The 23,624-nt window shown below is 44.0% G+C and overlaps 1 protein-coding gene across 2 annotated transcripts in view; it reads right to left on the reverse strand.

Annotated features, from left to right (window-relative positions):
• The window catches only part of LOC119181195 (phospholipid-transporting ATPase ABCA1-like), a 90,988-nt gene that overhangs the window by 57,810 nt on the left and 9,554 nt on the right, over positions 1-23,624 (reverse strand). For both annotated transcript variants that reach the window (XM_075875345.1, XM_075875344.1), the window contains exons 2-12: positions 11,708-11,783; positions 11,489-11,582; positions 9,377-9,512; positions 8,529-8,680; positions 7,669-7,802; positions 6,063-6,266; positions 5,321-5,410; positions 4,501-4,777; positions 3,438-3,577; positions 1,372-1,494; positions 407-595 (exon numbers count right to left, since the gene is read on the reverse strand). In XM_075875345.1, the coding sequence (XP_075731460.1) occupies positions 407-595; positions 1,372-1,494; positions 3,438-3,577; positions 4,501-4,777; positions 5,321-5,410; positions 6,063-6,266; positions 7,669-7,802; positions 8,529-8,680; positions 9,377-9,512; positions 11,489-11,582; positions 11,708-11,773 (1,605 nt within the window). In that variant the 5' untranslated portion in view covers positions 11,774-11,783. The remainder of the gene's footprint in view (positions 1-406; positions 596-1,371; positions 1,495-3,437; positions 3,578-4,500; positions 4,778-5,320; positions 5,411-6,062; positions 6,267-7,668; positions 7,803-8,528; positions 8,681-9,376; positions 9,513-11,488; positions 11,583-11,707; positions 11,784-23,624) is intronic.

The following is a 23,624-nucleotide window of genomic DNA, read 5'->3' on the forward strand; positions in this document are numbered from 1 at the left end:
ATGCAATTTAATTCATCTCATCATTTAATCTAGCCTTCTGCTGTCCTTGACTAGTTGATGTGGCTTCAGCTATGAAATTTTGGGCAGACAGAGCCATTAAGTTCAATTGTAATGCATTAAGAAATAAGCAACTGCAACCTCACCAGCTTGTACCGGTGTGATGTGTTGCATATTGAGACAAAGCAGTGTGAACACTCTTAGTTCTGCAATGCCACCAGTAATCAAGAGCTAATCATGTTACAGTGCTTGAGGCATAAACTAAGTAGCCAGGGGAAAGCCACTTCCACTTCCCCTTCTATTACCCCTCGTGATACATTTCATTAAGGACAGCCTCGCTCGGAACAAAGCACAGAAGCGTAATACAGACAGGGGCCATGAACAGCCTCTTGAGTATTCATTGACTCACCTCAAAAACGTGGTACGTTTCTTCCGCCACCTTGTTGATTCTCTCGATTCGGCCGTCCCAGTCGGACAGAAGCCACTCGAGCACACTTTGAGCTCGAGCAGCCTCGGGAGCTTCCTCTGCAGTTGCCTTGGCTCCAGTCTTTTCACCAGCAATGAAGAATGCCTCCAGGCCTTCAGATGTGGACAGTTTCTACGAGGTTCGTGTGAAGGAGACATAAAACAAGGTACAGGTCAGTTATAGTCAGTTATAAAGCACATGTTCAGCTATGCAAATTAATGAAGAGAGTAGATGAAATGAAATTGATTGATTGATTGATCAGAGGAAATTGTTGGCTAAAGCAATGTTGAACATGCAGGTTTTAGTACACTTGGTGAATACAGATTTCATGCATGTTTGCAGCTGTCCAAAGGCTTTGTGCACAGAATCACCCTGTAACTGATGAGTCATTCCACAATCACTGTGCAGTGAGGTTGATCTGTAGATCAGGTTCCGTGAAACAGACTGGCTACAAGATATTGCTTGTGAGAAAGTGGGTGGGTATCGTTTATAACTAACTAAAAATACATTTATATCTAAATACACTAACCCTGATACTATGGCTGCGCACTGAACTCGCAATTTCACTTTTAAGATCACGGAGTTATGAGTACTGAGACAATGAGGCGAGTTCAATTTAAGCTGAGAGTTGAAAAGGCCTTGCGAAATGAACTGCGCTTAAGTGCTGATTTGGGCCGATTGGTACATGTTCAAAAAAACAAAATACAGCATGAAGCACGAACTAAGTCTATCTTTGTGCTGCAGTTCACACTGTTTCTCGTTTTCTTTACATCTGTACTGTTCCCAGAGTTATAATGCACAATAAAAGCAGTCCAAATGACAAAGCAGTAAAATCAGCTCTTCTGAGCAGTAATACAGTTATCACGGCCAATAAATTGATATGCTAAGAAATCGAATATATTACTGACCTTGACCTGTTCCAGCTTTGCAGAGTTGTTACTCAGCCAATGCACAAGCTTAGGTGCAATGTCCGTGGTCCAGCGCAGGGCCAACTTCTTGAGTCTGTTCAGTGGCTCAAAAGTTTCATTTACCTGTAATAGCAGTCCAAAGACTGGTTACCACATGCTTATTACACCGGTCAGACAGCGAAAAATATGACCATATTTGCAGCATGCCTGTTCTACCAAATGACTGACCTCTGTCAAACTTGAATTTTCTGATTTCCAACAAGAGGCATGATACTTTATTGAGAAATGTCCCTCTACTTGAAGCATCGACCTGACATCATGAAGTCTAAATAAGCTAACAATTGACATGAACACTGGCAATAATTATGTATCCTTCCACGCATGAACAGGAAGTCTTACGATGACATCTGTTGTTCAAGTCAAGGCTTCAGGTTGAATTGTGGTTCTGAATATGAAGAACAGAATTATTGAATGCTGAGGTAGTGGCACCTTTTCACATATACTGCAGCTTTTCTCTCACTCAGATTTTGCAGAAACGTAAAAATAAAAGTTCTGCATTTTCATCGTACAGTGAAATGCAGGTATTTTTTCTTGCTTGGTTTGACCCCAGAAAAAATGGGAAAGATGTGACAGAGTTTGATCAACAATGCTCAGCGACTGAAACTTCATACTCAGCTCATATGAATGTTAATGCTTCTTGCACCACTGGCAAATGCTAGAAACAACGAGCTGATGAATAAAGGCATACGATGAAAGCAAGGATTTGTGTGATGTATTTCGAATGCACCTGTGCCTCTGAAGTCACCCAACGTCAGGTGGTGACTCAAAATCACAGGCCGCCACGACGGCAGAGTATCGTGTTTCAGTCGCTGAGCACCATACACTTCGCATTCAGAGAAACAAGACGTTGCCGAAAACTTGCCTATCTTCATCTCTCCCAACTACCCTCAGGTTTCCATTTAACGATGGACCTACAAGCACAAACTGCTGCCCAGAGGCCCACTGTTATGCTAGTGGCCTTTAGAAAGCAGAAAGTGTCCAACAAGCAGCATTTGACAAAAAATACCAGGCATGCATGAAATACACAGCACAGTCACAGCAAAAGCTGGAGAAGCAGCCTTTCCTCAGCCATTTGTAGAGGCCCTTGAGGTGACCTATGCAAGTGTACTTGATAGGTACCCACTACACAATAAATATCAATGTCCTGTGAAGTAGAAAAAGTACCCACTATGCCATTATTCATCATTCTTTGGAGTAGCCTATCGGTACTCTGCCCCCGTTAACCCCTCTGCTTTTCTTTTATCCCTGTTCTCCTCTCTCTTTAGAGAAGTAAGGTACCCATTACACATGCCTACCGATTTCACGTGCCCTTCAATGATACTGTGGCTGATGACAATGAAGAAATGGTGTTGAGCCTTTTGTAATGGTAAGTATGATCTAAACCGCACATGTTGCACAATCCAAAATGTGCAATCTTCTACCACACTACATTACATCTACATCTGTTAACGTGATTCCTCACCCAACATAACACCTTAACACCTGTGTTAATTCCACCACGAGCGCTGGCGGACCACAGAATGAAGAATAAGTACAAGCAAGCACTCTTTCCGTTTCTAAGTACGCTCTATCCTACTTTTTTTTAGAATTATGTATAACTTGTAAGCCCTGAGAATTAATATAATCGATTCTTGACCAATCCCCCTGAGCGGGCAAGAGCTATAATGGAGGCATCATCCTCATTATCATCACGACAGAGAAAACAAGGTCAGCAGCATGTCAGCAGGGTCTTAATGGACTCAGCAATTCTTAATAAAAGCCTATTTTTAACTATACTTCGGCGGGATCGAGACCTTTCATGGCTACTCCACGCCATATCCCAAAAACCTGTATAGGGCCTTTTTTGCGAAGGAGCTTCAAGCACTGGTGTGATTCTGTGGTAGAAAACTCAACAGAGCCCGAGTTAAATACCACTGGGTCCTGGATAGTTTATTATTCAGTGCATTAGTGATTACAGACACCAGAGGTGGCAGACAACTACAGTGGCTATGTAAAGAATCACAGACCTTGCTAATGATTCTCCGGGTCGCTGCATTGTTGGGGGCAAACAGAATCTTGCCTCGAACATAAGGTTTGACCTGGCCCCATAGAAACCGCATCAACCTGTTGTGTTCGAAGCTCCGGAATACGGCATTGCAGCGAGGGCCTGTGAAAACAAAGAGAGCACCAAGCTGTTGTTCTCAGCTTTTGAAACAAAATAATCAATTAAACAGACAGCAGAAAGCCAAGTGCAGAATAGAGAGGTGTTTTTTTGGTGAATGCAAAAGATGGGAGTACTTATATAGGTATTGATTTCGTTCCTATGAACTACTTTCCGATGCAGTTTGTCCTGAGCCAGCAGCTTGCTTTCTGGCCATTAGTTCTTATCTCATATTCTTATTGCACATTTTCTTATCTAGAATTACTAAATCTGATTGACTGATTGATCGACAGATTCGTTTGTTTATTTATTTATTTACTAATTTAATTATTTATATTATTACACAAAGATATCAGAAAGATGCACTTTACATATTTGAGTATTATTAGGAATGCACTCGCATTTACTCGCATAATGCTCGCACTTTTTTTTTCGTGGAAAACCATCCAAAGTTGAGGGGTGCAAGAATTATGTGAGGAAAATTTTCCACGAAAACGTACAGAGCAAAAAAGAAAATGAAGCGGCCACAAATCGAGATTCCCAGATCACCTAATAGCGTAACTACAGAATAGACACAAAGTACACCCTTCTTCCTCCATATAACACATCACAATGAGCACTTCCTACTTTTACTTGGCTTATATTAGATTGGGGCTCCATGCTTTAATAGTATGCATGATCTTCAAGAGATGGCGCCATGCTGCCATGTGCTATCATCATCAGTGGTTCGAAGGTTGGAAGGAGCGAATGACAGTACTGCTGCGATTTTCAGAGCTGCGATATTTACTCGCGGGGAAAAAAATCATTTTTGCTCGACACTGTGAGGAGGTGCGAGAATTATGTGAGTGTGAGGATTACGAGAGTAAATGCGGAATCAGGAAAGCACCAACTTGTTCAGGTTATCTGTTCCTTCACAGATAAATACTCACTAGTAGTGTTGTCATAGACGTACTCTGAGACCACAGCCTCATCACTCTGTTCTTGCAGGTTTCTGTTGACCTGTTCTCGGAACTCCTCAAAGCGCTGGGCCGGGCCATGCTCGGTGTCCAGGAGAGAGGACATGTTGCGACCGCACAGCGACACCTGAATCACCCGCGCGAACGTGCCGTTGCGTCGGGATCGACCCAAAATGAAGAGTTCAGACAGTTGATCGATCCTCTCGGTGAATCCCTTCAGCAGCTCTTGAAAACTAGCCAGTGCCCACAACTGAAAGAGTCAAACAATTATATAATTCCCAATTATGGCAAGCAGATGTGTTTCTACAAATTCCTGTCACAAGGCCTTCATAAGCTCATTATAATGATATTGCAAACAAAAAACAGGTCAATTAGTAGCTTACAGAAGCCTCAATAGTTGTGTATCAAAAGCATGCCCGCTAGTTTAAATTGTTCCAAAACAAATCATTTTACTATAGGTCCCTTAGATTCAACTTAAACACAAGCAGGTGGTAGAAGAGAAGTGGAGAGAGTACTGTGCAACTGTTGGAGAGAGGAGGAGAGTAGCGCATGTGCAGTGCGACTACGGCCGCCGACGACAACGTGGGACGTGCCATCACTATAAGATGCTTCGCATCTGAAAATTTCTGAAAACTCATGCAGTGCAACTTATGGTGATATGGCTAGTGAAATCGGAGCACTGTGTTCTGAATTCTTCGTGAGGTGTGTGTTTGAATTGTTCCTCTTAGCTGCAAATGTTGCCAGCAGCAACAAATAAAGAAGTAAGAGTACAGAGGAGAGAAGCAATATGTACCTCATTGCGAGCATCCCGAGCAGCTTGAAAAGCAGTCACCCAGTCAGCTGTGCTGAAGTTGTGGCCGCTCTCCTTCATGACGGATGATACCTGATGTAGCATAAAGAAAAAACAAGAAATTGAATACATATTAACGATATTCTAGGAGTGAATACCAAGCCAGAGCTAACTGCCACAATGTCGCTGTTTCTTGATAGTCACAAAGTTTGATTGGTGGAAAAAAAAATTACTGGCTTGAAAATTAGACTGCCCTCTTGAGAAAAACATTCTCTTTATTATGTTTCTTACACCCCAATTCCCACACAGATCATTAAATTATTTAATTAAATACTGGTGAGTAAGTGCCCCAGCAATGATCTGATTGAAAGGCATGTAACAGTGGGAAACTCTACATTTTTTGGTATCGCTCAGCTTTTCTGAATACATGGCTAATAAATACACAAGCATTCTTTCACATTTCATCAGGAGTGCAATACATACGGTGCACGTTTCTAAATGTATTTAACGGTACACTGAGTACGATGACATGTAAACACTGTTGGTACATCTGAAAAGCTTACTGTAGAGACAAAGAGTTTCTCTAAGAACTAAAGCGCACCTGTATACTAGCTGTATTTTCAGTTTTATTCTACAGACATATTCTGTAAGCTTTCTAATTAATTCACCTACGGCCATCTCAAAGTAACAAACTAACATGTATGCGTCTTGGCATATAGACATCTTGATATTTCCAAAGACCCACCTCGTGAAGCACAGCGGTCCAGTTCAGACTTCTCAAAACTTGTTGCGAAAAGGCACGACCGTCGGCAGCAGGCAGTTTGCAGATATCACGCTGCAGGCGACTGTGCTCATCACTGTCTTCTGGGACGCCAGCCACAAAGAGCACCTGGGGAGCACCTGGCTTGCAGAAGTAGCCTCGAATGCCCTCCTTGCCTCTGTCAAATATCTGGCAAAAAAATAGAGGTGGTTTAGTTTACAAGCAACTAGCATAGAAGCCTTTTGTGTCCACATAACAAACAAAAAATGTGGTGAATGAGAAAAGAGGAGGAAGGAGAAGCCAGTTCTTTAATTGATTCTAAAGATGTTTGCACTGTGGAGCACCATGCACAGTGCGTAACGTATACACCATGGTGTTTCTATATATACACTAGAAGGAACTCTGGTGCTAGTGTCTGTGGGAGCTACAACACACGGCACTTCAGCCAGCGTGGGAATGATAGGTAGTACACAAATTTGTCTAATCTTCGTTCTTACGGATCCGTTTAGCTTCCCACGGCCAGAAGCTGCTTTGTCACGAGACAACAATCAGCAAATGTTTAGCAGTTGCCTTAATTTTCTAAGCTCACCAATACAAATCGGGTCACAGTGTTCACAATGGTCCATTCTTTTCCTTAAAACAAAACCAAAATAGAGCAATAAACAAAGCCACAAGTGCGTTCAGAGCCACAAGCATGAAGACTAGGCAAACTAGTGTATTAGCGGTTTATTCCCATGATGGCTCAACGACCGCAGCACCAGAGTCTCCTCTAGTTAATTCTAAGAAACTCCATGATATACACCGCTTACACAAGGTATACCACATTCACCAAACTATGTAATCTCAGTAAGGCTACTGAGATTCAAACCTGCCATGATGCTTAACACCCCCCAGCTGAAAATTAGGGATGCGTGTGGCGATCTATTCAATGTTGACACAAAGCTGGTATTAGTAAAGTAGTAAGTGTGCCCGCATTACAACACAAATATTAGTCGGAGTACACCCTGGCAGGATTGTCACAACACTCGAACCGCTTTCCTTCTACAAATAAAGGCCAGCCAACAAACAAAGCTGGGACAGTGAGCACACCAGCATTATTATTCGAAACAAGGCAATGCTTTAATTTTGTTTCTGGCTCACCTCTTGAATGTTAGCTCGCCTGATGTGCTTTAGGATATGCTTTGTAGATGTCAAACGACCAACCCTCAATCTTTCATCGCTCTCATTTTGAAACCCTTGCGGCGTGAAATATCATTTTGCATATAAATTTTAAACCAATCTCTCTCACACCCATGTTTTTTTTTTTTTCTATTAGTTGTTATCTTCTGCCCCCCCCCCCCCCCTCTCGATTTTTTTCAAACCTCATAATCACCATGAGGTTTGAAAAAACCTCATAATCACCATAAAACCGTGCATGGTGATTCTATGCATGGTGACCAATCACACAAATTGAAGGCAGGATTTCAGCATTTCATCAAAAATAGGTATATTTTTCTCTGAGCACTAATGCAACAAGAATCCTGCCCAAGCAAATGACTGAACATAGTGCTACAACCAGCAAACATCAACGCAGATACAAGTGAGCCCTCACCTTTTGAAGTGCCCGCACGCTCACGCTCGACTTGAAGAAGGCAGGATAAAATTTTTTGTTGGAGATGTTTAGATTTTCGAAACCCTGTCTTGTGCTTTCGTCATTCTTCAAGACATTCTCAATGGCAACCCTTCCTGTAGGAAGACCGTAGCATGTTATATAGAGTACCTACAGTTAATTATGTCGAATCTCGTTTTGCAATGCAAGACTGGGTCTAATAGAAAGGACAACAGCGGAGTATTCCAGGTTAATTTTGACTACCTGTGGTTTACAACATAAAATTACTAAATTAGCATATGAAACCTTCATCGTCCCACTCACAATAAGACAAAGGCATTGTTTCCACATCTGCATTTAGAGAAATTTTAAATATGTACCACCTCTGCCAAAACTTGATGGGCCACAATACCTGCAACAAAGCATAGCCCTATGGCTGGTATCCAATCCTGCAACCAGTAATATGCCCAGCTAAATCACGGTAGCACCGAAAGACAAGTTGCACTGCCATACATCAAAGCTCTTGATAGTCAGAAGCTGAGAAGGAATTGAATGAAAAAGGCTCAATATTTCTTTATGAAAGATCTGCAGCAGGGTGACTGGAATGCAGCAGAATTTATGCTTAGCCTAAGTTCATGCAACTATATTAATTGTTAACAAAAGTAACTGTGGGGACAAGGGAGAAGCTGTGGTGAAGAGTGTTATAGTACTAACCTTTACAACATGGAGTTCTTTAATGTACATTCATTAATATAAGTATATAAGCAAGTCTGGCTGTCTTGCAGCCAGCAGTGAAAATCTGGGTTCAAGCATGCGCAAACCTGCAAGGCTTTTACAGGAAAATAAGTTCCTGAGTCACTCACCGGACATTGGAAACTGGGCAGCAGTTAGTTTCTTTACAAATGATGAGAGCGTTTCCAAGTCACGGGATAACCGTTTGATGCTGTTCACTGTGTCTTCATTTGCTAAATGTTCATTCACGATGTGATTCACATCGCTGACCAGTCGTATAATTCTGCGAAAGACAAAGAAGAACTGTACCAGCTCCTGGTAGTGGCCAGATGTTTGACTAACCAAGAACCTTTCCAGCAAGGTTTTTAGGTCATTCAGAGAACTGCCAAGGATCAGCCAAGAATAATCCAAGGAACAACACAATGACGTATTCCTGACAACTGGACCGTTACCCTACACAAGAGCTGAAATTTGGTTCGTTTTCATGCAAAAACTTTAGAATGTTTCGCTGACACTTTGTACTCTGGTAATGTCCGCAGCATCATGCTCACTGCCAACGAAGGGAAGAGATGCTGCTTAGTGGGAGAGCATCAGGACCACTTTTTGTGGCGGTACCAATCAGATGAATAAAGCAATTACGGAGTCTTGGCTGCAGTCAGGTTATCTTATGAAGTTATAAGTAAACGATTCATTTCTGAATTACACATGCATGAAATCTACAACTCACTGTGTCATTCTTTCATTAATTCATTTCTCAGTAAACCCCTTAAACAGCAGTAAACCTATGGGAAAGGTCATGAAAAAAAGCCTATAAGAAAGGCCAATAAAAAAGACGCTAGGCCCATATGAAAAAGGGGCAGCCCCCCCGCCCTATCACAAGAGCCCGAAAAAATAAGTAAAAAAGTGGACAAACTCCACTTGGAGCATGAAAAAAAAATCATAAAAGACAATCAAGCAGAAGCAAACGCTTTTCACTCACAGCGACGTGTTGTACTGCTGCTCGGCACTGCTCTGAGTGGCCGGCTCCCTGTGGCAGGTGTTGTTGAGAGTGCACACAGTCGACTGGACAAATGGCAGCAGGCCGGCAGAAGGCATGGCCTTGGAATCGAAATGGCCTGGAGGAGACAGTGAAGGTAAAAGCAAAGTGGCATCACACACCATGTTTCAAGGCAATGTTTACCTTCTTGCTGAGTGGCTTATGGTCAACTACGCAACACTTCAGTGAGTTAATGTCCTTGAGCTTACAGTTGAGTCAACTGAGCTTGTGATGCTGAACATGGGTAACGGCAAAGCGCACTAAAGATGCCTAGAATAAGTTAAAGCATTGACGGAATGTCTTTTAGTCAAGGTCGTTCACTTAATGACGAACATTGGTAACGAATTATCGAGTTAAGAGTGAAAGTAAAAGGGGTTCAGGAACTCTAAACTATGAAGAATTGCACTCACAATGTATGGTGCATGCCATCTATTACAAGGGCAATTTACATTTGTATATGATAAAACATCATGCCAAGATGCCTTCTGGCTATTTTGTTATGATTATCTTACGTAAAACTAATCATCAGTACATTGTTAGTTCAGGAGAAGAACATGCAGCATTCAGCATCAGTTGAATAGAATTACATGCTGTGCAATAATTATGCTACTCAAGCACAGAACATGTTGGTGTGCAAAAGGAGCATCACTGAAACTACAAGCTTTCTACTAGTAAAACTTGTCAATCAAATTACAGAAATAAACAAAAAGAAAGGAAGCTAACAAGGGCATGCCTGGTCAGCTAACATAGAGCTGAGGTAGAGAATAATATGTGATGTAATAAGTGACACGTAGCAAATGTGAAAACAACAATGTTCTCTGCACATCCAGGAGGAAAGGCATTCAAAAGCATTGTAACTGAACTGCATAAATATAAACATTTTAAATGGCAAGACTGCCAGGCGCCAGCCTCTCTGATATTCCCACACTGTGCACCATCATGCTACTATAACAGCTTATGCATAGCTTTACAAATGGCGAAACGACACGGCTTCCACTTCTGTAACAGTGCAACAGAACATCGCATCTGCATAACAATTACACAAAAACCTCCACCACATGGTCAATTTGATACGCATGATGGACCTCACGCTGCGCAGGGTAACCATGCCTCACACAAGGAAGTATACCTAGGCTTTCCCTTTCGTTTTTCTGCGAGTGCTCTTTTTCCTCACTTGAAACGAACAAAGCGGCTCATTTGGCTTTGCCTTGGCATGCAGCACTTCCTGGTGTCCAAGCTAGCTAGGCAGCGTGTGCTCAACACTATAACTAACCATGCATGACAAAAAGTGAGTCGGAATGACTTTCTCTTTACGCCAATTAAAGCAGGATCAACTCACAAATGCCCGCAACAATTTTGCCATTTCGAGACAAATATGTCATTCCCAAGGCTACTGCAAGACAGCCATCAGTGACGGCTGTAGTACTAGGACACAGTCTCACGAGGCTAAAACTTCTTGACTTTTTTTCTCGACACAGTTTATATGACTCATAAGAATGAAACAAGGCTATAAAGGCAACAGCATTGGATAGCAAAAAACTCGATACAAGCACAACTGGAAACAACACCATTGTAGTATTTCCGAATTCCAGTCTAATGTTCATTCAAGATTAACTGTTATTGGGGCTACAATGCAACAATCTTTTTGTGATGTTGCTATAAGCAGTTTTATATTGCTGTGAACAGACTGTGTCAGTTAGTGTTTATTAATATTGTGTAACAAAAAAAAAGCAAGCACCTAAAGGTCCTCTTCTTTTCTATAAAGAGCTCTAGTAGCTTCAAAAAGAGCAGAACAGTCAGAGTATCAAGCCATAACAAGCATAATTCCCGTGTGAAGGCACTCAAATAGCAGTACAAAAAAAGCTTGTACAGCTTGTGTATATTTTACATCACAGTAAGAACAATACTGCAGGTAAAAAATTTGATATACAACAGAAAACTCTCTGCAGCTGCTAAGAATAGTGAAAAGAGATTAAAAAAAGTAAATGAGACAAAGAACTTGTGAAAGTGGTTAGACGCTGCTTCAAAAGATAAGAACGAAGATGGGCCACTTACACTCGTGAATGTAAAGACGCAATCCTCGTGTGCGGACCCACATGAGAATGAAGAAAAGGATGAGAGGCCATACTATTTCTATACACACGCGCACCTGGAAAAAGAAAGCACACCAGTTACACAAGTCCACATCTCTCGCGGCAGCGGACGCAATGAATGATGCCTCACGCCGTATAGATGCACAGAAAGAAAGCGAGCATACAAGGTTATTGACTCTACCTTCTGTCGTCGATGTATTACAAAGTTTTTCCATAGTAGCAGGTACAGCTGGTTCCAGAACTTCATTTCTGCTTCTCTGCAAAGACACAGAATCTTCTCATTCTATCAACGTGAAAAATGATTCCTTATCTACCTGATGCTACAGCATAAGCAAGGTGATAAAGATGGGCTTCTACATGAAAGCAAAGTGGTTAAGGCAAGCATATCTACTTACATATACATAGATGCCCATCAGCATACTTTTAGTACTTAGTTAATACTTGATGTTCAATTTGCCCTCAGGTGTAGGAGGGTGCATGCTGTTGGCCATAAATATTTGGCAGTTTTATTTGTATCTTGTTAACTGTAATTTATAAGAGTGAGTCTTACCTGATGTAAAATTAAACTTTGCAGTTTACTGGCTCAATTTATCACAACCATTCAAAACAGCAAGAGAAAGAGACAAGCTACCGCTATATCTCTTCCATCTTATCTTTCCATAAATTTGTGAACTAAACTGCATAAAGAAGCTAAAGTTAAATAGACATCATAATTTTATCTTATATCACTAATGAATGTTAAACCACACCTTGCTTCTAGCCACCACTCAAGTATAAAATATGAGCAACTAAAATCCAGCATGATGTGACATAGTACTAAAAAATCAGCCATGTGAAAATCAGCCATGCCTGCTTTTTTGCGAGTGTATTCCTGCAACATTTTCTTGCCTATTCTTCGCAAATTAGTACATCAACACGAAGTCAATACACTGAGTGTTTTCATAGCCACTTTTTCCAGTAAAGTGTTTGACAACCGTAACATAAAGCAAATAAGATAACTTTTCATACTATGCCAAAGTTAAGCATAAAACTACCTCCAGCACTACAATTTTTGGTTATATCACAGGCTTCAACACTCGCAAAGGAACGACATCTAATGCTACCGCGGGCTATAATTCAATCACGACCGAGAGTTCGGCGGACAAACCAAACCACTGGCAGTGTAGTCATAAGTCTTCTAGACGGGAAGAATCCTTTCAACTGCAAAACCTCCCACGCACTTCCTGTGCTTTGCACAAATTAAGAGTAGACGCAGAGGAAACGAAGGTAGTGCGTCATTTTCCCAGAGTTGAAGGCTGCCACACTTGGAGCCCTGTTGAGGTCACAATGCAGCGCACAAATATATTGCCGTATGTCCTAGTTAACTGTGCAGCCCTTAAAACTGTGCAGCCCTTAAAACTTATTAAAACTGTGCAGCCCTTTGCAAGGAGAAAACTAACTATTACCAACCTTCTGGAAAAGCTGCTGCAGTACTGCTTACATTCTTAGTATTTAGTTATTATTAACATTATAATACACTCAAACCTCATTATAATGTAGTTGTATTTCACATGAAAATAAGTTTGTTATATACAACACTTTGTTATAGATGTATATTCTTGACACTATGTCTATTCAAGGCTATTCCTCATTTACTTCATCATATCCAATGCTTCATTGTATCTAGGTTAATTATATCAAGGTTTGAGTGTAGTCAACTTTATGCCCACAGTTTAGAATAGTGTTAGCAGAGCCCACCTGAGAACAACACCCCCTATAATTATTTACTGTCACCTGCCATTTGCCTGGCTCTTCCTCTTTGAAAGAAAGTCATGGTGGTGTGTAATTGGTGCACGCTGAAGACTTTGCAAGTTAGTATTAATGGTAGTATGTTAGAAATGACTGAAAGTGATCATTTCAAATATGCTCCACAAATGCTGCAGCATTAGGGCAGCCAGAATTCATAAATCAAACATTCGACTGATTAATATAAGCACAAAGCAAAAATAGCATACTTACTTGGGACATTCCTTATTAACATGAAGCGTCTCATTCACACAGAAAGCCACACATTTTTTTGTATAAACTTCATTCACATTAGCCATACAGAAAGCTCCAGTTCTTTTCATGTAAACTTTATTCATGTTATCAAGGGGCAATCAGTAATCCAGGGGAGTTCTCTGAATGTCCTGAACCACCATCTCCTTAAAGTCTATGCATACAGCACAAAGATACAGCATGCGACCAATTCGTAACATACTTCTTCATCAATGTCATTGTGTCCTTAGAATGCTCACAGGTACGTGCACACATTTATTGTACTCGTTTACAACCTAGGAGAAATGTCAGCTCTGCACACAGTCCTTGCTGTCTTTCCCAAGGAGAATTTGCATGAGAGCTTTGTTGAATAGCACTTACTACTTTTTCATGAAACAAGAGCATCTTTATTGTTTCAGATAATCAACTTTGCCATAAAGACCCACATTTCTGTCATTCGTTTTAGGTCTGAAACTTGGCCATCCTGGTAAATTTTCTCAGGGATTTTTCTCACGGAAGTTTTCTTTTTCTCTCAGGAAAATTTTCTCTTACTTTGCTGCTAAACCAAACATAAGGTTTACGGTAGTAATAATAAATCTTTAGCTCTTAATACGTCTAGCACCTACATTAGCCGAGAAGTAGTACTCATGGTTTGAACGGAAACCTGCTGCAGGAAATGGCAGGTGCGCTGTGGTTCTTTAGGTCAAACCTCATTTTTTTCTGAGGTTGTAACAGAGTGTAGTAACTCCATTACCCCCTAAGAAAAAATTATTACTGGTCGTAAGCATCTGAGCAATCTTCAATGTCAATCGTTATTGTCAACCGCCGTACCAAAGCAGGCATCGCTCGTCTTGCAACCTACATTTGAGCCTGGCTGTCATGCTCAGCCAGTGTGCGTTTCCCAACAGCTGTCTCCCGCACCACCCTACAACCTCTATGATAGCCCACTCCATTCGTCAAAGGGCGTCAGGGCCCGATGACAGACCTGTCTGGCGAGTCTGTCGAGAAACCAGTTTTCGAGCAGCTCCGTATTCTTTGTAAATGATTACAGCACTAATGGATGGTCTACAACACCACGCTGTCTCGCATTTCCCGCAGCGCATAAACCGTGCCACGACTCTGCTCGAGCAGCACGAGCTCACTCTAGCTTCTGCAATTACAGTTGCTGGTCCCCGCATACAGATGACAAAACCTTATATTTTGGCACAAAAACAATGAGTGTAGGGACAGAGGTTCTCGCAGCACCATATGTGCAGCAAGAGAAAAACAAGAAAACTTCACACCTTTTGAGTACTGCTATTGAGTCTACTGAGCATGAAAATTACGCCTCTCAGCCAAGAATTGCTTTTAAGTGACTGGAACAAATAAGACAAACTCAGAAAGAAAATACAACTAAATGTGTGTATTACTTCCACTATATAACTTTCACACAGAACATTAGTGTAAGGATATAGGCCACAGAAACATTAGCCGGACGCGAAATGATGACTGTAGTAAACGTCTCCCATTTCTATACAATTGACACTTTGAATATGTGAACACTCAAAGACGTAAATGCAACTTCACCCACAAAAAATAAAATTGCTATAAATAATATCAAACATTCCTGATGTTATTTTAGTCTTTGCTTGAATATGTCACCTCAAACATTAGTATTATTGTATCATTTCTTGTTTATTTATAATTCTTCATATCAATGGCAAGTCATTTTATCCTTGAAAGCACAATCCGGTTTATCACCCCTCTCTGTTCGCCGCCATATCGCCACCCTTTCTCTCTTTCATAATTTTTTTCATTTTTCTCTCAATGCAGCTCCTTACATCCTCCCCCCGACATACATTTCACACCGCACAAGCCATCCACTTCAAGTGTCCCGTTATCGTAACAGAACTGCCACTTTTTCCGCTTCTTTTTTTCCCCGCGCAGTCAAGGATTGGAACGACCTTCCCTGCTCCATTGCTTCAACCACCTGCCCATCATCCTTCGCGACAAATCTTACAAATCACCTATGCTGCGAAAACTAACGTGTTCAAATGTTTTCTTTTCCTGTGTTCCACCCCTCATGTAATACCCTCGAGTGGGGTCCTTAAGAAAATAAAAATGAATGAATGAATGAAAGTCTGACTAACTTTTTTCGCATACTAACAATATGTGATATTGCATTAGAATTGTTAATACTTTCATTTGCAATGTTTGCTTTTTGTGATTTGTTATTAGCAGTGTTATTGATCCAATATGCCACCCTGTTTGTAGTGCATACACCAATGCGGCATGTGTAGTAGTAGTAGTAGTAGTAGTAGTAACAACAATAATAATAATAATAATAGTGTATTACACTTGCAACAACTACTACAGCAGAGGAAACTATAATACATTATAAAATGTCGCGAAGGGGTGGAATATTTATTACACATATTCACTCAGACAGTTGCAAACGGTGGGGTAAAATGTTGTGAGAGGTCAGTACTGCTTGGGCTCGTAACTTGGATTTTTCTCAGAAGAAGAGGGGAGGGGCACTTGCTGAGTACTTGACCATATGAGGAAAGCAATTATCCTTGTTCCAGCGATTGCTAAGCTCCCACACCACCATTTCCGACCATTTTAATTTTGCCCACCTTCCCCCCCACCCCCTCTTCACACCTCGGAATGATCTGGTTGGTGGTTGTTGACATTTGCTGATGTGCTAGCACATCATAAAGAAAGAAAAAAAAATGTACAGGCAACCAGTGCTTGCAACTAGTCTGTACAATGTGCCTGTCTGTCCATGTGCATGCATTTTAATGATGTGTTAACACACATACTCAAGCAAGTACACGCGAAAGGCCAGGCCTGAAAAGTGATTGACACATGCGTTTGCATAGTACACATTCGGGCTGAGCTTGCGTGTCACGGGCACACACTCCAACTCAATCTGTTTGCGGACAACAGATAGGCGGAAAAAGAACGTGAAAAGAGGTAATGGGCGGCCAGCGAGAGCGGTGGCGTCAGAGGAGACAAAGCACAATCATCTTTCTTTCCTTGGAAACGAAAAAAGAGGAAAAATAAAAATATAGCGCTCGCATCAACATATTAACTCGCGTGAATAGGAAATGAAAGTGTGAGGGAAGGCTATCCATAGAAGGCTGAGCACACACTGCAGTAATGATGTAGCAGAAAGGGGGGAGGGCGGTGCACAACTCGATAAATAAAGAAAAAAAGGAAGGAAGAAAGAAAGAGTTATAAAGAAGCCATTTAGCGATCTGGGAACCAAGGAATCACGACGCCAGCCGTACATAGTGCGGATAGAGAGATGCGTGCGCGTTGTTTATCGTGTGTTTGGCGATGTGCGGAGGAGAAAGGCACGGCCCATGGGAGAGGGCCTCCAAGGGAAACCAAAAAACGCACGTGGAGGAGGAGCGGTACTGGTATCGACGTGCAGTATGTGGAAGGTAACATATATGTAGAAGAAAAAAAAAAGATGTCCGGCGTCAGGAAGGCGCGCGCGTAATGGAGCGGAAATTGCGGTACGCCAGGGGAAGGCGTTTGATGGGGGGTGGGAAAGCTGCCTTTGCGATACAAAAGGAAAGCAGCAGGGGTAGCCGGCATGAGGCAGTGCGTCGCAGTGCAAGAAAGCGGAACCGAAGTGGAGGCGGAAGACATTGAGAGCGGGAAAATAGAGCGAGTAAGAAAAGAGGATGAGTGGCTTAAACAACAGCGTTCTCTCATCCCGTCTCTCTCTCTCGTGTTTAAAGTACATAACATACTCGAAGCAAACGAACCAGGCCGTGAAACGAACTGTTCGGATGAAGGAAAGAAGGCAGGAGAGAAACAAGGTCATTGGGTGCGCATGCACTCGCGGTGGGGGGGGGGGGGGGGCAGTCTCGCCCTCTCCTCCAGTCGCACAACGCCCGCCCTGCGGCCGTCTCGCATTGCTCTGCTTCACGCCGGCCGAGAACGATCGGCCGCGCGACGACGACTGCGTCCAGCGCAGGCGACGCGGGTGCACGTGCACCCGCCAAAAGTTGCCGCGCGAGAAAGCGCGCGCATGTGACGTCACCGAGTTACGTCTGCGCTGAGCTTTCCCGCCATTTTTTTAGAATTCTCAGTTTTGACGGGCGACTTCAGAGCGCTGATGGGAAGACTGTCTGTCTGTCTGTCCGTCCGTCCGTCCGTCCGTCCGTCCGTCTGTCTGTCCGTCCGTCCGTCCGTCCGTCTGTCTGTCTGTCTGTCCGTCTGTCTGTCTGTCTGTCTGTCTCTTTCTCTCTCTCTCGGTGTGTGTGTGTGTGCGTGTGTGTGTGTGTGTGCGTGTGTGTGCGCGCGTGCGTGAGCGTGTGCGTGCGTGTGTTAGTATACTAGAGTACAGTCGTCGTGCGCCGTCGAATTAGGAACAAAAAGACAAGCACTTCGTGAGTGAAAAAACGGCAGGCTTTAAAGAGCGAACGCGCAACAAATTTGATGACGTGACATTCAGAAGTTCATAGATATATATGCGGCTAAGCTACGTGCTACGCCGTCTCGAAGCTTGGCACAATGGGAGATAAGTATCGCAACTCGCAGCAGCCAAGACTTCTTTTTTTTTTTTTTCGATAAAATGCAGCGCCCGAGAAATGACGAACATGAGAAGGACGCACGCGCACTGCGTCCGCGTGCAAGGACTAATTTCAAAACTCTCCAGGCAAACTCTGCAGATCTTTCACGGCTATAGTCTTCACATAAGCTAAAGCCGGCTTCCAAGCATTCGTGACTTGGCTTCACTTTTCCCGACACGGCTACCGCTTACTACTACTACTACTATGTGGTTATATAAATGAAAAATGAAAAGTGCCGCCCGTAACTGTCTACCATTACGATGACACCAGCTACCACTTGGTAAGCCTCTAGAATAAAAGCTTTCTTATACACTCAGGAAAACTGCAGGGGACGTTATAGCGCGGCTTCGGGAGGGCTTTGCGGAGTTCTTGATCTACTGCTCCTGCAAGACTGATTGTCGACAGTATCCTTTTGACCAAAACAAGCCCAAAAGCATTCGTCATCTAGATTGCGTTTTGCAGCTTGGCTAAATGGACGTACATAAGCTACGAGACAACTGTCTGGGTGCACGTTAAACAACCCCAGGTGGTCGAAATTTCCGGAGCCCTCCACTACGGCGTCTCTCATAATCATATGGTGGTTTTGCAACGTTGAACCCAACATATCAATCTAAACTACGAGATAACTGAGAGAACAGTTCTTTTGTCCCCTTTACGAGCGTTGCATGCGTCCCCACTGCGAGTACCACGAAGGGCGTGTACTATTATGAGCAACAAACGACTGATTGATTTGATTGATTGATATGTGGGATTTAACGTCCCAAAACACCCATATGATTATGGGAGACGCCGTAGTGGAGGGCTCCGGAAATTTCGACCACCTGGGGGTTCTTTAACGTGCACCCAAATCTGAGCACACGGGTCAACAGCATTCTCCCGTCCATCGAAAATTCAACCGCCGCAGCCGGGATTCGATCCCACGACCTGCGGGTCAGCAGCCGAGTACCTTAGCCACTAGACCACCGCGGCGGGGCTGAGCAACAAACGACGCACGTACGGAAACACGAGGCGGCGCGTGACGTGTGCGCACGGCACCAAAACGAAATGCGAATCGACGGAAACAAAAGAAGCGCGTACGTGACATGCACGCGGAGAAGACACGTGATGAGCGGAGGACAAGAGGAGCGTAATCCGATACAAGTCAGCGTAATCCGATACAAGTGCGAGCCCTGCAGGTGGACAGCACGTGCGCCTGAGCAAGAAGAACGCAGCGCACGAGGGAAAATACGCAGGAAATAGTTTTTTTTTTTTAATCGTCTCTTTATCGTACCTATAGACCTTTTCAAAAACGCCTCTCCGGGCGCCATCATAGTCCTCTTTGGGCTGCGCAAATTGGCGTGGCCCCTCAAAAATGCACTGACAAGGCTGCGCCCTTAGCCTTTGTACTCCCGCACGCAGCCCATCATGGCGGTGTTTTTTTTTTTTCTCCTGTGAGAAAGTGTATAGAGACAAGCTGTAGTTCCAAGAAAAAACAATTAAGCAGCTAGTCAAAATATGACTCGCGCTTACAACGCGACGAGGAAGTGTGGCGCCACGAAGTCTACATTTGTTCTATTTCTTCTACAGACACGTTTCTAACAATTGTTCGAGTTTTACGTAATGAAAGCAAGACGCGGTCAGACGTCGTAGTGGAGGGCTCCGGAAATTTTTAAAGTGCACTTAAATATAAGCACGCACGAAGCACCCAGTATTTTGACTCCATAGAAATGCCGCGGCCGGGATTCCACGACCTGGGATTCTTTCTTTCCACCACCTGGGGTTCTTTGAAGTTCTCCCAAATTTAAGTATACACGGAACCTCTGGCGCATCGTCTCGATCGAAGTGCGGCCGCCGCTTCCGGGATTCGATCCCGCGTCCTTCGGGTCAGTATAGACGAGCACCACTATATATAGAACACCGCGGCGCGGATGTTGCGCGGTCTACGAGAAAAAGTTCGAATCAACGCGCTTTCATCTATGTCGGGCACTTCACCCTCACCTGAATAAATCTATGACAGGCGCCGCCACACACACCTCCCGGAGCCTGGAGTCGAACCCGAGACGTTGAGCTTACCACAGTATACACACGACTGACCACCGTATTCACAGACGCTCCTCGACTCGAATTTCACCCTTCACTTGACAGAGTTGCGCCCCTGCTCGGCGTAAAATGACGCTGTGCTACTCAAGAATTACAACAGGTTATCGCATGTATGCAGTGACTTGCGGTACCTATAGAGATGGCACTCCCATCGGCTTTCTCAAGTGAAGGTGAAGCGTTGAGTGAAGGGACGTTCTAGAACACGGGGGTGAGCTTCCTCGCTAAAGGTTGCGTCGCGCAAAAACGCCTCGACAACTGCACGCAATTTCGACAGCGCAGTGATCGAGTGGAGGGAAACAAACAAAAAAATGAAACGAAGGACTCGATTTCAAGGATGTGACGACATTGCCTCCGTTTCGAGTCATTTCCCGCTCGGCGAATGCGCGATCCCTTATCTCTGACCACATGCAGGAGCACGGCTGTTACCTACAGGTATATCCGGAGGGCGCAAGGTTTATCCCCCAAAACAAGATATTACGATCGAGATAACGCGAGCGTGCGTATACAGGCCCGACGAGCAGTGCCACTGCTTAAGCATATGCCTTTCCCAGCTTGAACAAGGGCAAACTATATGCAAGACCTTCCAAAAATGTTAATCTATAGGCCCGCTGTTGCACTATATATAAGTTTGCATGTGTATATCTACGTTCTCCTGTCTTTTACGGCGTAAAAGCTACAAGATAAAGGGAAGCGGAAAAGACAAAACGAACTGAAGGCTAAAGCCGTAAGAAAACCACTCGTACGGCAGTATTTATCGGGACAAACCACTTGGGACAAACCAACGACACTACGGAGTTTTGTAATAACGTTTGCGGGCGCTGCGGGCATAGCGGGCGCCATGCGAGCTTTTGAGTGGCGTTTGCTGCCACTAGAGAAAAGTCTAGGGACCTTCGCCCCGACCGCAAACCTAAATGCACGGAAGCTACACACAGCCTTTCGCGGGCCGCGATCGCCGCACGCTATTTCGGATTTTCTGCGGGCGGGCCGCGAACGGTGGCTCGCGTTACGACGCATGCGCAGTGGCAGCGACTGCACCGCAAGGGCTTGCGGTGCGCTATTCTAAAACTCCCTATTGAAGTAATTTCGCTCCACACCAAATATCTCTTAAAATATAATAGTATTTGGGGAGTGTTTAATTATGATTGAATTATGATTATATACAGTCGTTGTTGAGGAATGCCTCACTGTACTGAATAAAGTTGCTAGAGAGAAAGAAAAAAAAACACGACAAACTAACAGCTATACATCAAGTCGAAGGCGACGATCGTAATACAGTCCGGGCAACAGCCACCCGGTTGTCCCGCCGCGGTGGTCTAGTGGCTAAGGTACTCGGCCGCTGACCCGCAGGTCGCGGGATCGAATCCCGGCGGCGGCGACTGCATTTCCAATGGAGGCGCAAATGCTGTAGGCCCGTGTGCTCAGATTCGGGTGCACGCTAAAGAACCCCAGGTGGTCGAAATTTCCGGAGCCCTCCACTACGGCGTCTCTCATAATCATATGGTGGTTTTGGGACGTTAAACCCCACATATCAATCAATCAATCAACAGCCACCCGGAGCCAAACTTGCATCCGCGTTTCGCGCGGCACACAGACGCGGAATACCAGTTCCCGTTATGACACGGCCGACGGCAGTGACTCAGCCATACGATTCCAAGACTTGCACAGCAAACTGCACACACGCAACGCGATGGCAACAGGCACAGCGCGGTATATGCCGCCGTTCGATAAACCACGCGCAGTTGGCACAGCACGCGCCCTGCGTGACCTATAGGCCTCACTACTGCAAGGCCTATACGGCGTGACCTATAGGCCTTACTCCTGCAAGGCTTATACGGCGTGACCTATAGGCCTTAATACTGCAAGGCCTATACGGCGTGACCTATAGGCCTTAATACTGCAAGGCCTATACGGCGTGACCTATAAGCCTTACTACTGCAAGGCCTATACGGCGTGACCTATAGGCCTTACTCCTGCAAGGCCTATACGGCGTGACCTATAGGCCTTACTACTGCAAGGCCTATACGGCGCGTGACCTATAGGCCTTACCCTTCGGCTGCACAACGAAAAAAAACGTGTTCCATATTTTATTCAACAGCTCTTACTACGCCTCGAGGTCAGCGCAACGCTCGCACCCGAGAGCATTTTATGCGGGCTGGGGCGAGATGGTCATTGTGGGAATTATGCACTGTCGCCCACCCACCCAGACCGCTGACGTACGCGCGTCCGGTTCGGTGTCCTGTACCATTCGTGCTCTTTTAGTAATGAGCACGAAAGAGGTCAACACGTCTCTCGTTTTCATACCGAAAACAGTACGCGACCCCAAGCTCTTACGTTCTTCGGCTCGAGGATACAAAAATATTAAGTGGGCTTGCGGCTCGAATGGGTTAGTCCCCAGATCTAAAACTTTCAATTGATGAGTTTGAGTACTGGGAGGGGGGGGGGGGGGCACTATAACTCTTTCGAGCCGCAAGCACATCAAGTGGCAGGAACCTGAAGCCGGTTGTACACTGCCCGTGCGTTTGTACTCCCAGCCATATATGGCTTCATGGGTATACCCATGTCCCTTTGTGTTTGGTTTTTCCGTCCCTTTGTGTTCTACATGGGTATACCCATGTAGAACACAGAGGGACGCAAAAGTCTGCGCACGCAAGCCGCTTGCATGCGCATACGGTGAACTTGCGTGCACCCTCGAGTACCTTTTTTATTCGTCGTAAATGCAGCTTGAAGTAAAAAGCAATGCTTATGGCTTATTTATAGTGTTGTGACAGCATGCAAGCAGTGATGTTCCGTACTACACCGAATAATATACCCATTCAGGAACATGAAAATTTCCTATTTCGGGATTTTTTTTTCTCTGCAAACATTGACTGCACGAAATTCCCAGCATATTTCCCTGCACAACAGTACTAATTTACGCCCCATTTACGCACATACATACTATAATTACACGTGTCTCGCGTACTGGGGACTTTTGAAATCATGACTATAGTCCCTCCACTGCCGCACAACAAAAGCAATACATTATTAATTCATATACTGTTAGTACTGTGCACATTGTGGGCTTCAAGTCTAACACCTATAGTGAACTAGAAATCGCTCCGCGCAATTGTCAGAAACAAATTTCAAAGGTTATGCTTGCGTGGGGCATGCGCCAGAACCGATTACAGCAGGTGAAAACGCACTGAGACCGCTAATTATCGGTCGTCATAGAAGAATTTAACCACTCCCGAAATTCCCTGCAATATCACGAAGATTCCCTTTTTTTCCTATGGCTCAAAATGACAGGCTGAAATTCCCCCCCAAAAAGTGAAAATTCCCTGCACGCAACATAACTGCATGCATGGGCTGGAAGTACCTTCTCCACGGGGAAGAGGGTTATAAGTAAGATCCAGAGGCGTGGGCAGAATTTTTTTTTCGGGGGCTGGGGCACCTCCT

The sequence above is a fragment of the Rhipicephalus microplus genome, chromosome 10, assembly GCF_043290135.1.
Source record: "Rhipicephalus microplus isolate Deutch F79 chromosome 10, USDA_Rmic, whole genome shotgun sequence".
NCBI classification, from domain to species: Eukaryota; Metazoa; Arthropoda; class Arachnida; order Ixodida; family Ixodidae; genus Rhipicephalus; species Rhipicephalus microplus.